The sequence below is a fragment of the Triticum urartu genome, chromosome 5 (assembly GCF_003073215.2).
Source record: "Triticum urartu cultivar G1812 chromosome 5, Tu2.1, whole genome shotgun sequence".
In the NCBI taxonomy this organism is placed as follows: Eukaryota; Viridiplantae; Streptophyta; class Magnoliopsida; order Poales; family Poaceae; genus Triticum; species Triticum urartu.
The window spans coordinates 620924518-620938252 of NC_053026.1; the positions used below are offsets into that span (position 1 = coordinate 620924518).

At 50.0% G+C, this 13735-nt stretch overlaps 2 protein-coding genes and 1 non-coding gene across 4 annotated transcripts; 2 read left to right on the forward strand and 1 right to left on the reverse strand.

Annotated features, from left to right (window-relative positions):
• The first annotated feature begins 1073 nt into the window (after positions 1-1073).
• Positions 1074-1154, forward strand: TRNAL-AAG. The gene has a single exon. It is a non-coding gene; the product is annotated as a tRNA-Leu (tRNA).
• LOC125511328 (probable serine/threonine-protein kinase PIX13) lies at positions 1138-6312 on the forward strand. Its single transcript, XM_048676672.1, has 3 exons — positions 1138-2029; positions 5328-5469; positions 5582-6312. The coding sequence occupies exons 1-3, from the start codon at positions 1652-1654 to the stop codon at positions 6241-6243; spliced, it is 1182 nt and encodes a 393-aa protein (XP_048532629.1). The 5' UTR covers positions 1138-1651; the 3' UTR covers positions 6244-6312.
• Positions 6313-6458: 146 nt separating this feature from the next.
• LOC125511326 (protein NLP1-like) lies at positions 6459-12001 on the reverse strand. Of its 2 annotated transcripts, XM_048676670.1 has the most exons (6): positions 11643-12001; positions 10196-11083; positions 9925-9972; positions 8799-9828; positions 6926-8313; positions 6459-6817 (listed from the first exon to the last, which is right to left on the reverse strand). In XM_048676670.1, exons 2-5 carry the CDS (start codon positions 10955-10957, stop codon positions 7442-7444), a joined length of 2712 nt encoding a protein of 903 aa, XP_048532627.1. In that variant the 5' UTR covers positions 10958-11083; positions 11643-12001; the 3' UTR covers positions 6459-6817; positions 6926-7441. The 2 variants fall into 2 exon arrangements, with proteins under 2 accessions (XP_048532627.1, XP_048532628.1); XM_048676671.1 differs by lacking the exon at positions 11643-12001 and having other exon boundaries at positions 10196-11408.
• Positions 12002-13735: the final 1734 nt, after the last annotated feature.

Genomic DNA, 13735 nt, shown 5'->3' on the forward strand with positions numbered 1-13735 from the left:
TTTCTTTACCAGTGTAGTAGTAGGCAACGTAGTAAACGCCGGAGATACAATAAGCACGGCGTGTATACACGTGAAGGTTGCAATTGAAATATTGCTCCCAACTTAATGGATGTCAACTGCTGGTATATCTTTTTTTAATCAAAAGGGAGTTTCCCCCGGTCCCATTTTTATTATTAAAATGAAACCACAACAGTTCACATCATTCAAACTTGGCCAAAGTGGCAAGTAAGACCGGCATAACAAGCAGGCAACCAAAGGAAGCGGATTAGGAGCACTCGGGTGCTCCACTCCCCTATATTCAAAAATAATTTAATAATTCAAAAAAAGCCAAAACAAATCTTGGATATATTTTTGAATCAAATATGACTAGGTATTGTACTCATAGAAAATGTTTGGCCAAGGAATAATTCTCGTTGACTTCAGGGCAAAAAAGAACAAATTTATGACGACAATATAGCATGAATAGTACTTGTATCTAGCATTTTTTAGGAAATCTTTGACCCCGGATACAATAAAAGACATTTCCTATTTAAATATTTTTATACGAGTGCAATACCTGGTCATGTTTGATTCCGTAAAAAGTTCCGGGATTTTTTGACTTTTTTTGAATTACCAAATTATTTTTTAATATAGGGGGGCGTAGCACCCGAGAGCTCCTATGCATTTTCGGCAACCAAAGGGCTATCCACGATACTTGACGATTTAAGACATCACAAGCCAGGGATTAAACGCCAAAAGGCAATAACCAAGAGATCAGCTATGAAGCACATATCATCCCCAGGGGCGGCAGGGGCAGGATCTAGCCAGGCGATCAGGTATATCTTTCTTCTTCTTGTACTCTTTCATTTTTACAAGGCTTTGTAGATGTTTCAGACGGTGCGCGAAATATCACAATTTCATTTGTCTGAAACGACTTATAAAAATGAACGGAGCGAGTAGTATTTTCGCTCATGTCAAATCAAATGGTTTGCGCATCAGCCAGCCAGCGTGTGGCCACCGAGTAGCTTCTTGCTATTGCCATAATTTTTTCGTCGCGCACTCAAGTAACGTGTAAAAACAGAAGAGCAACAGCTGATCAGATGGCCGAGTTGGTCTAAGGCGCCAGATTAAGGCTCTGGTCCGAAAGGGCGTGGGTTCAAATCCCACTCTGGTCAATTTCCTTTTTTTGTTTTTGACTTCGATTTCCATGCATGCACACGAGTAGTCACTCACCGGAGGCCGTCGCTCTGTCCAGCTACCCGAGACGACGAGGCAACCAGCGCGATCTAAGCAGCAGCAGCAGCCAGGAGCACCTGCACACTTGCACTGACCAGCCAACGCGCGCGTCACCGCCAGGTGTTCCCTCCAACGCGCGCGTCACCGGCCGGGAATTTCCGGCTGCTTGCGAGGCCACTCCATCCTCGCTGTGGCGGTGAACTTGGCCCCTACGGCATGTCCTCGGCCACGACCAGTTCACTTCCTTGGCGCCATCGACCTCGCGTCCTCCCCTTGTCAACGTCGGCCGGCCCCATCATTTCGTTTCCGCCACAACCCAACTGCATATACATAAGCAAACGCGCGCACACGATCACCTAACAGGCTAACACACACGCGCACGAAAACAGCCAGAAGAAGAAGAGGAGGGAAGCTAGATCAGCTCAGCTCAGCTGTCATGGGGAACTGCTTCCGGTCCGGCGGCAAACCCACAAGCCCTCCGGCCAAAGGGAAGCCGTCGCCGTCGTCGTCCACCAGGGAGAGCGGCGGCGGCGGCGGGAGGGAGGAGGAGTCCTTGGAGTCATACCGCCGGTGGCCGAGCGCGGGCGGGCGTGTCCTGGACGCGCCGAGGCTGCGGGTGTTCACGCTGGCGGAGCTGCGGGCGGTCACGCGCGGGTTCAAGCCGGAGATGGTGCTCGGGGAGGGCGGCTTCGGGCGGGTCTACAAGGGCTGGGTCGACGACCGCACCCTCAACCCGGCCAAGAGCTCCGCCGGCGTCGTCGTCGCCGTCAAGAGGCTCAACGCCGAGAGCGTCCAGGGCCTCCAGGAGTGGCAGGTGAGCTCATCTCATCCCCCGGCCGCCGGTTTCTGTTGCTTGCCTTGCCTGCCTCCCTCGCGGCTCCATTCCCATTCCGAGTTGATTCAGTCAGCCTCTCCCATCCCATCCATGGCATTTCTACTGGTCAATTTGCACTTCATTAATTTTGTCTCCGGGTTGCACTAGCAGCTGGGAAGGAGAAACCCATGCCTTTCCATTAGACGACAATGTCAATGGCGAACATTTCCCTGCGGCTCACCACTCTTGAGCTAGTCCTGGTCGTGGCCTGTCAAGTGTCATCGGTGTACTAGTCTCGTCAACCCTGCATGTACCTAGCTGATAAGTAATTCGCCTGCCAATTCCAACATGCTTCTAAACTCATACTCCCTTCATAAAGAAATGTAAGAGTGTGTAGATCACTAAAATAGTGATCTAAACACTCTTATATTTGTTTACAGAGGGAGTGGTATTGTTTAAATCCGTGATTCTTTTTAACATGGTACTAAGTGCTTACGTATATCCACATGCATTCATACCCATGAACACACACATGTACACCCTACATCTGTGAACATTCCATGATTCAGTCGGTCTCGCCTCCCATCCATGCATTTTTCCTGGTCAATATGCACTTCATTATTTTCGTCTCCGGGTTGGGTTGCGCTAGAAAAAACCCGTCCCCTTTCTATGTGATAATAATGTCAATGGAGAACATTTCCATGCGTCTCACCATGCTTCAGCTAGTCGTTGTCTTGGCCTGTCGGTGTACAAGTCTAGTCAACCGTGTCTGTACCTAGCTGATAAGTAATTCGCGTGCCATTGCCAACAAGCAACGAGCTGCATTTTTCAACTCCATGTGCTTGTTTGTGTGCTTGCAACATGCTTCTAAATTCATACCAACTGTCTGAATCCATGATTATGTTTACACAGTCAAACTGTAGCTGGTATTTTGAAATGTAGGTGCTAGTATGTGTGTACCTTGGCTATGATCGGGTCCATGCCACTTTGCTATCAATTCCATTGCTCGTATGCTTATGCTTGGGTTGGTTGATTCATTTTCTTGGTCAATTTGCACTTCACTAACTTTGTTTGCCCTAATATATAGCTACTTTTATAAAAGTGACATGAACTTTGTTTGCCCTAATATATAGCTACTTTTATAAAAGTGGCATGAATATATAAAAATTACATATGGAACAAGTCAATTTTCATGTGTGGATTTCTTGCTCCTCAGCTCCAGGAAGGGAGCCGAGAGGCAGGCATGGCAAACAATTGATCACGGAAGAAAAAAATCCGGCACTAGACGATAATGTCAGAACATCTCCAACAGGCGCGCTTCGCCTTGGCGCGATATGAAGAGGTTTTCTAGATGCACAAAAACACTGCGTCCAATTCGGTGGCCCCACCAGCAGCAGCCCGCGCGCATAATTCGGCACCCGAATTTTGCAGCCCAACAACCTGCGTGCACACCTGTGCGCTAAAGTTTTTTGTGTGCACTCTATTTTACATCGTCTACTAGAGCGCTGTTTTTTGTCCCTGACGCACAAAAACGCTAGATTATAGCGCGTGAGATATTTTTTAGGCGCTTGTTAGAGATGCTCTCACCGGAGAACATTTCCCTGCGGCTCACCACTCTTGAGCTAGTCGTTATCGTGTCCTGTCATCGGTGTACAAGTCTGGTCAACCCTGTATGTACCTAGCTGATAAGTAACTCGCTGCCAATGCCAGCAAGCAACAACCTGCATTTTTCAACTCCATGTGCTTGTTGGTGTGCTTCCTGCATGCTGCTTCTAAATTAATAATGCTATGCACAAAGAGTTACACGCAATCACATGTTGATTAGGATTTTTTTTCTTTCTAGCTAGCCCCCCCTTTTCACGGGGTGGGCCCTTCCTCCCCTTAATCTCCAATCAAAACTTACTGGTTTGTAATTCCCTGTTGTAATTCCCTGTAACTATGTATCTCTAGCATTATTCATACCATCTGTCTGAATCCATGATTATATTTCACGCATAACTCGAATTTAGACAGCCAAAGTATGGCTTGTATTTTGAAATATAGGTGCTAGTATGTATGTATGTACCTTGGCTATGATTGAGATTGATTGATGCGGTCATCTTTATTATTATTTAACAGAGTCTGACAACATGCATACATGGATCAACCCAAAAGCCACCTATGTAGGGAACAAAGTTGCAATACCTACATTCATGATAATGATAATCTGTCTGAATTGCATGAACGGGCACTATCTAATCCGGTGGCCTCACGCAGCTGCCCCGCATCGGGCCGAGAGCACCACCCGGTCTGGCCGAGTGTTCGTATTCAAAATACATTTTGTTGTATTTCAAAATGTTCTGTTGTATTTTTCAAAAATCCGGCCTTCATGGAGACCAGGATGAAAAAGCCAACAAAAAGTCCATCCCTTTCTGTTACTGTTACTTACATGATAATGTCAATGGAAAACATTTCCCTGCGGGTTCACCCCTTTCCAGCTGGTCGTTGTCTTGTGCTATGGCCTATAGTATAGGTGTGTGTACAATTCTGGTCAACCTCCCCTGTACCTATAGTTGACAAGTACTAGTAGTATGCGTGATAATTAATGCCAGTAAGCAACAAGCTGCATTTTTCAACTCCATCAATTTGCTGGTTAATTTGCTTCCAATCCATGCCGTCACCTCGTAGTTCATCGATTGCACCTCGTGTATGTACTTCCTCTATTTCTTTTTAGTCTGCATATAAGATTTGATCAAAGTCAACTTTATGAAAAAAAATATATCAACATCCACAATACTAAAATTATATGTCATGAAAATTAATTTTATCATGCATCTAATAACATTGATTTCATAGTGTGAATGTTGATATCTTTTCCTATAAAGCTAGTCAAAATTTACAAAGTTTGACTTTGACCAAATCTTATATGCAAACTAAAAAGAAACGGAGGGAGCATTAGTTATTCCCAGCTGTCCATGTTCATTTTGGGTTGTGTGCTCTCTGGCACTACTGGCCAGCACATGAGCTGGGTTTCACCTTTAGTTTCAGAAAAATTTCAGCACCAATCGAAATCACCGAAATTCAGTGATTTCCACGAACGCTTGAATTCAGTTAAATGTGTGAAAATTGTAAACTATTTTGAAAAATACTTGAATCCATGTGTACTACTGAAATTGCTGGGTCGAAAGGTAAATATTTAAGTGTCTACTGAAATTATGAAATTCACTTAATTTCATGGTAATTTCACTGAAATTGAAAACCTCACCGGCGTGCCGTGCTAACGCGGCAACTTGTGTTTTTTTGTGTATGGCAAGTGCAGTCGGAGGTGAACTTCATGGGGCGGCTGCAGCACCCGAACCTGGTGAGGCTGCTGGGCTACTGCGGCGACGGCGAGGACCGCGACCTCCTCCTCGTCTACGAGTTCATGCCCAAGGGCAGCCTCGAGAACCACCTCTTCCGAAGTACGTAATCCATCCACCATGCAATGCATCCATCGCCATTGGTCGATCTCGATCCATCCACACGCTGCACTTTGCTCTTCGCTGACCTCTCCTCGATCCATGCATGTCGCAGGGGGCGGCTCGTTCGAGCCGCTGTCGTGGGCGACGAGGCTGAAGATCGCCGCCGGCGCCGCGCGGGGGCTGGCGTTCCTGCACTCGCCAGAGACGCAGATCATCTACCGGGACTTCAAGGCGTCCAACATCCTCCTCGACCACGACTTCGCCCCGAAGCTGTCCGACTTCGGGCTGGCCAAGAGCGGGCCGGCGGCGGGGCGGTCGCACGTCACCACGCGGGTCATGGGCAGCTACGGCTACGCGGCGCCCGAGTACGTCGCCACGGGCCACCTCTACGTCAAGAGCGACGTCTACGGCTTCGGCGTGGTGTTGCTGGAGCTGCTCACGGGGCTCCGCGCGCACGACCCCAACCGGCCCAGCCACCAGGCCAACCTCGTCGAGTGGGCGCGCCCCTACATCGCCGGCGGTAGGAAGCTCACCGGGCTCATGGACCAGCGCCTCGCCGGCCAGTACCCGCCCAAGGCGGCGCTCCGGGCCGCCAGGCTCGCGCACCGCTGCCTCTGCGGCGACCCCAAGGCCCGGCCCTCCATGGACGACGTCGTCGCCAAGCTCGAGGAGATCGACGCCAGAGGGAGCCGCGACGCGCTGCCGCCGAGGCCGAGGCCCGTCCCGGCGACATCACAAAGGTCGCCGTACCGCGGTTCATCCAAGCCGGCCTGACGACGAACTGATAATTCCATCTGTTAACGAATGGCCTTTGATGATTAATTTCTTGATTTCTTTGTTAGCTAGTCAGTTTTGTTTCGCTTCATACTACTTGCCTTTGAATTACTAGGTCACTGCCGAACTTGTGGCTTTGTATTCTTGTGTACTTTGTCTAGTAGGAGTAACAAAAAATGGCAGGCATTTCGATGCACATTCAGAGAAAAAAGAAAGGAGAAGAAACATCAGTCTATAAGCAATCACAGACTGTTGCATACATGTTATGGATTTCTGAAGCAAGGTGTACAGGTGTAATCCCGAGTAATTATTATACAAAAATAATACCACCAAAAAAACTCTAGCATTCCGTTGTTCTCAAACAAAAAAAGGGAGGAAAATAAAACATCTCCTATCATCCTATTATGCATGCACCATCGTCGGCCCGAGGCTGTCTAGGAGTCTAGACAGCTCCCTGCCTCACACATGAGCAGCACTGATCTTGAATCAGCAGGATTGCATTTTTCGAGACCAGAGATGAGATTGATGGACGCATGTATTCTTACAGCGAGCAAAACAATCCGAGTGCACTCATCTGCAAATATGTGGATGCAAGTAAGATCAGTTAACCGTGCCATCGAATTTTACAAGGGAAATGATTTATACTATTTCTGAAAAGAAAATTCAGTCCAGCAATACTTACACAAGCGAGAAGGCGTTTCAACACCGTAAGGATGCATCTTCGACTCTTCATGACGCTCAAACTGACGCGTGAAGGCAGGAGACATAATTCTCTCAATTCCACAGCGCATGCCTTCAAGCAAGCTTTCGAATGTTTGAAACCTTGAAGGTGCTTCAGAATTGCAAGACGGATCAAACAAGCCCAGAAAGAACTTACATTTGCCAGGTAACCTGAACATGAGTTCTAGACCTAATGCGAAGCTTCATTTTGACAAATTCCTATTCTTTCCTATTCTGTACACTAGTTTGGTAACTGCGGTAAACGAGTTTCCCTATGGCTGAATATGACCTAGTCTACAAGTACAAAGTGTCATATTCAGTTATCACAGATCAGGCTGACAGATAACTCACCAAGCATATGACTACTGGATGGACCACAGTCCACAGACTCCAAATATTTACAAAGGTGGTCTGTACCATAACTGAAAACTTGGAAGAAGGGGTGGTTGTTTTCAATGTTGAAGAAGCAGTGTCAGGATTAACCGAAGGAACCACGGAGTGCCGGTTGAACTGTAGGGTTCACAGAGATCCTAACTGTTTTAGCACTTGATGACTTGTACACATCGATACACTCCAGAAGGTCTGCATCACATGTCAAAAGAACCCACTCCGACTCATCATCCAAGTACTTGAGGTCATAAATTTCCCGAGAAATGCCGAACCGCTTTGCGATTTCTTCTTTTAGCTTTTCAAAGCCCCAACTCGGCTGAAGCCGGAATATGCATCTTTCCTCGCCATACATGGCTTTTATCTTGAGAGAATCAGGCTTGGCTTCTTGCATGCCTGACATGTTTGCCATTGGTTTGTGTTCACTGAATAGCATGTGACTCTGAGACCTACAAAGGGTGACAGGTTTCTCTTCAGTGAATAACTGCAGTTCGTCGTGGCTCGCAGCTTTCATCTGTGTCGAACTCTGATTCTCCTCCATGAAAAATTCCTGCTTCACCGCAAGCTGAGGAGCGCTGCTTTGCTGTTGTTGAGGCTTTGGATCGCTGGAGCAGCCCAGGCTAGAATTTGAGCTCTGGCTGTAGGTGGGTGAGAGGGAATTAGAGCCAGAGGTATGGGGACTGAATCTGCTCTCGCACTGTCGATCAGGAACTGAAGGCTCCAGCTGAACCTTTTGCTCTGATGCTGGATAGCTCAGATCTCCGTGCAATTCTCTTTCTGACCATGTAGTCTTGGTGAAATTCTCATAGAGTGAACTCAGCCGAACTGTTCCTTCAGCTCCATGTACCGAATCAATGACCATTTGCAATTTCTTTAGAGAGTGCCCAACTTTCTTGATCTTCCTTGATGGCCAACGATCAATTCCATGATGTCTGCATATTCTCTTCAATGTAGTAGGGCACACTGGAACGAATGGTATAAAGACAATAAGTTATAGTCAATTATAGACATTGCCAGTTTGTATGTATGCAAACAGTCAGTGAAGAATCTAGACCAGTGTGTCTTTCAGTTGCAAATTGTTGCAAGAACAGCATCAGCTGAGTTATTGAGAACTAACTTTATTAGAGTATAAGTCTGTTTTTAAGAGTCCCTGTCTAATTATTAAGTGATTATACACTCCCCTTTTTGGTAAAGGGAATAATATTTACTCAGACGTAGCATCGAGGCAATACGACTGCAATGAGTACAAAATCTGGGCTCTGCATAGCAAGATGCGCACTCCTATTTGAGCCACCCAAGTAAAGATATGGGTATTAGGAAGGAATAGTGGTGCCAGGTTTTTAGCAAGTTGTCTAAATCTACTGACTACGCATCCAAAGAGAGAAAATGCAAGTGAAACAACAAAAAGAACGGTAAAGAAGAGTAGAGTTGAGAGAGTCATAAGTTACCTCCTAAATTCTTTGCAGCTTCTTTCAAACTACCAGCGAAATGCTTCCGGAGTTCTTGCAGGCTCACCGTTTTCTCAATTTTAGTTCGCCGCTTCTCTATTGCTTTGTCTGAGTTTGAGAGGCTTCGATCACTGGAAAAAGGTGAACCCTTGGCCTCATATTCTTCATGCTTCTTAAACCCTGGAAAGAAACTTTTATCTTCAGGTACTAGCACCGGTGAAGTTGGCCAGCCAGCTGTTACACTAAACCCTTCATCCTCTTGTTTCCTGAACCCAAATGGCAGGCCACAATCTGTTTCTGCCTGCGCCGCATTATTCTGAACATCCACAAGGCTTGCAATCCATGAAGATACCTCCTCGGAAGCATCCACTGATGTTGTCCTTGCAGGAATATCAATGCCACTAGCAAGCTCATCCAAGATTTCAGCAGGCTTGTCACAAACTTCTGGTGGGGTTGGCGAGCTAGTTTCAGGCGATCCATCATTCGCCAGTTCTTTCACGCCGACAACTCGCAGTGTACAGGAGGCTTGTTGTATGGTATTGGACAGAGAATTGAGCATGTTCCCTTGCTCTTCACTATCTATGCAGTTGTTTGGCAAGAAAAATTCCAAGATAAGATCCATACTCCCGGTCTTGACGCTTCGCAGCCGAATTGCCACCGCGGCCCTTAGGCCGAAAAGCTTTGCATAATGTGAGAGAGGGTATTGGACCTTGCTGTAGGCAGTAATGTCTGGGCAGAAACATGGCTCATTTGTCCCGAGCGCCGTGCCGACAACACCCTCACCCCTGAACAGATGATGCTCGGAGCAAGCCTGGTGAAAGCCAGTCATGGCGGGATCGCCGACATAACACGCTTCGTCCACGGTGGAGACACAGTACTTGTATTTTTCGTCGGAGTGGCGGCTCGCCCTTTTGGCCTGGCAGACGCAGGGTATCCATGTCTGGGCCAGTGGCAACTTATGGGTCTCACAAACAGCTTTGAGAACATGCGCGATCTCTGGTACAATTGCTCGGTAGGAAGTATCGACCACCTGACAACAATGAAGCAGAGCATATGTTAGCGACGCCAACATTTCGGCATTCTACCGCAAAACAACCAGGAACTTGGTGTCTTTCTTTCAGCCCACCTGTGCGCGAGGATCGCTTGAAACATCAGAACCTCTGAGATCAACCTCCTGCAAATTTTCACAGATGTAGCTTTAGAACACAAGGGAATCATCAAGGAAAGAGGGGCGAAAAGGCTGATTACTTCGGGGATCGGCGTGCCCGGTAGTTATCACATCTTCCCCCTAAGGGCATTTCATCGAACAGGTTAAGCGCATAACATGATACGCACGGTGCACACAGGGGTCTGGAGAATGGAAAGGGCGACAAGCAATGCGCTAAGATGTAATCTACCTTGAGAGCGTTGCAGATGTTGTCGATCTCGGCGTTGTAGTTGATCTTCTGGGTGGTCATGACGAGCTCGACGACGCCGAGGCACGCGCCGGTGCGGCGCTCGAAGACCGGCATGGCGACGCTGCCGCGGATGTCGAAGTGCTGCGCGTAGCGGACGCGCGGGTACTCGTTGTCGGTGAAGAGGCGCACGTCGGGCGTCCACTCGGGGACGCGGCCGACGAAGACGCGGCCGGGGAGCCCCAGCTCGGCGCAGGAGGTCTCGTCGGCGGAGAACTGGTACTTGACGGACACGGTGCGGTAGCTCTCGAGGCGGTCGCTGCGGCGGTCGAGCCAGAAGGGCTGGCCGCAGGTGGTGAGCACCTGGCGGTCGCCGATGCGCGTGGGCACCCACACCTGCACCAGCAGCTCGCCCGCCGCCCCGCGCGACCGCGACGCGATGCCCTGCAGCGCGCGCCCCAGCCGCTCCTTCACCGACGCCGGCGCCTCCTGCGGCCGGATCAGCCAAGCGCGGCGCGACTCGTCGTCCCCGTCCTCGCCGTCGTCGTCGCCGCCGCCGGCCGGGGCGGTGGTGATGGTGCTGCCGAGGTCGAAGAGCGGGGAGAAGGGGCTCGGCGACGCGCCGCCGGGGTGCAGGAACTCGGGGAAGTCTGGCCCGGGCGACGCGAGCAGGAACTCCTCCATGAGATCCAGCTCGTCCATGCCGGCACGCATGCTGCTGCCGCGCAGGCCGCCCTCGTCGCTCCTTTGCATCGGATGCTCCATGGCCACAACCAGCTCGCTCGGCAATCCTCAGACCCTCCGCCGCATACGCACCAACCAAGAACGAACCGGCCGGCGACGGGGACGGGGCGGAGCGACGGGAGCCACGAACCTCGGATCAACTCCTCGCTGGGCACAAGGGGAAAAAGAGAGGAGAGGAAAAATCTCGTCACGATGCAATCCAAGGAATCTAGCAGCAGGCAGGCAATAAGATTTGATGCGCATGGCTGCCACGACGGACGCCACTAGCTCGCGGGAAGCCGTTCCCGGCCGCACCACTCCATCGGCAGGCACGAGCAAGTAGCGGTAGCGGACGAGACATCCCCATCCCCATCCATGATGGAAACTAAAGCGGGGCACATCGCCGTCAGCTAGCCCCGCCCCGCCCCAGCCACGCCCTGGGAGGAAAGTGAAGAGAAGAGAGAGACGAGACGGTAGACAACCGCAGGCAGCCCCCCCGGTGAACCCCCACCACGTTGTCGTGGCCGTGCAACTAGCTGGCCGCCGGCCGACTAGCGCGCGCGCTAGTGCCCCTCCAACTCCTAGCTATATAGCCATAGGCGCCATAGCCATGGCGTCTCGTCTTCCCCGCGGAGACGGAGGAGGAGGAGGGGCAGTGCTCACGAAGAAAACGACAAGGAAACCAGAGCAGCTCAGATCAGATCGGGCGCCGAGGAGAGGAGCTCACCTAGCTCGGTGGCACGCGGAGGCGATCTCCCATGGCGATAGGGCCCGACAAGCAGTCAGTCGATGAGCGGCTCCGGATCACTCTCCCGTTCCTCTCGGGCTCGCACTAGGACTGCGGGGTGCGGTACCAGACGGATCCCGCCGCAGCCGCCGCCGCCAGGAATAAAGTTAGCCGCGGTTGCGCGCGAGTGGGGAGGGTACGTAGTACGGGAGGATGTGGGTTGGTGGGCTGGCCGGGGTGGGGGTGGTGGATTTGTACTTGAGGACGGCGCGCAAGTAGCCTCTGCGTCTGCCTCTCCTCCTCGGAGTGCGCTCTCAGTTTCTACTCCTACTCCTCCAGCGACGAGCTGCTGCCGTGGCATGACATGACATGCGCTCCTCGGCTGCATCTTTGTTTGTGCATCCGCACGATGACGACGACGACGACGGAATCTTCGAGCGGGCCAGCTTGACGGGAATGGGCCTGGCTGGGGGCCCGAAGTCAACCGGGCTTGGGCGTGGCGCGAGGGGCAGGACGGGGAATTCCTCCTCGTGGGGGCTGACGAGGGCAGAACGTGCATCTATCGGGCCCCGCCGTGGCTGAGACCGCGAACCCGTGAGGCGTGATTCCGTGGTGGGTGAAAGAAAGATTCTCCCTCGCTCCACTGCTGTTATTTTTCTCCCTTGGATTAAACATTTTTTCTTTCTTTTTGACGAAACGGCCTTTGATTGAATGAACTTCTTCAAATAGCAAAATGAGACTTTCAAGACAGCGTCAAAAAAGAAAAAAAACTACATGTTTGGTGTTTTGGAAGGTGTACCTGCTGTAGGCCGCGGCTTTTCCCGTGATGCACATGACTTCGTCAATTTCAAAGCCCCGAGGGTTCATCGACGAGCAGTGTCAGATATACCATTGGGGGGAGCAGGGGTGGCCACATTGGGTTGCTGGCAGCTGAGCTTCGACTCCCAGGGCTGCCAGCGACCCGGGGTGGCCACCCCTTGGCGCGCCCCCATGACCCCCCCCCCCCCCCCCCCCCCCCCCCCCCCCCCCCCCCCCCCGGGTCGCTGGCTGCTGAGCACCTATCTTTCCTCCGGCGGTGCGGCCGTGTGCGTCTTTCTGTGAAGTGATACATGACGTGAGGTTGAGGAGGGGAGGAGTTTGGGCTTGGGCTGGAGTGCACGCTAAACTGGGATGCAGTAATTGCTTTGAACGCCCAATTTTGAATTGCACCAAACGTTCATAAGCAGCCACCAAGCTATCGATCCAATACTGAATTGATCATTTTCTGCTAACTCCTAGTCCTAGTGAATGTTGCGTCGCCGGTCGCCTCTCCGTGCGGCCTTGTGCCCCTGCCGCTCTCTGTGTTATTGTTGTATGTTAGTAGTTTCAACATTCAAGCGACAAGAGTCCATGTTTCTATGTTACTTTTTTGCTGGGAATGTTCATCGACGAGCAGTGTAGTTTTATTCAAACAAAAGTGCTCCTGGGACAGTTAACCAAAAGGCGGATGATCATGAAGGATGGTTCAGAGTCCAAAGAAATAAATGATGAAGCAACACCAAGGTGTGGTTTATACCAAATGCCTAGCAAAGTAGTGGAAGATCGAGCAACACCTCCTGCTCCTGCCTTGGCAGAACCCGAGTTTCTATGTTACTTCAATCAGCACAACTCGGCTAGAACTTGGTGGCTAATGAGTCAAGTCGAGTTTTGATTTGAACATGTTAACATAATGAGTTTAACGAACAGAGCTAACGAGTTACTCGTTTAGCTCATTAATCAGAAGTGACATGCGATAAGTACCAATATTGTTGTTGATTGTTGTCATACATGGAGTGCACCAACTGTTTCTTTAACGTAGATTATCGATTGTTGTGATTTGTGAAGAAAAAATATGTGTCTACATTTTTTTAGGTTAATTGCATACATGATACGCATATTTTGTTATTCACATTTATAACAAGCTTAGCTAGTTTCTTTTGCAGGGGTAAAAAGGGTGTATTAATCAAGAGCAAATCAGTTCATCCCTACACATACTAGCTAGGGATTTTGTCCAGCCCGGACTGGATCTGAACAACAATGCGATCCTCAGTCCTATCAAAGTTCGCTAAAAAATA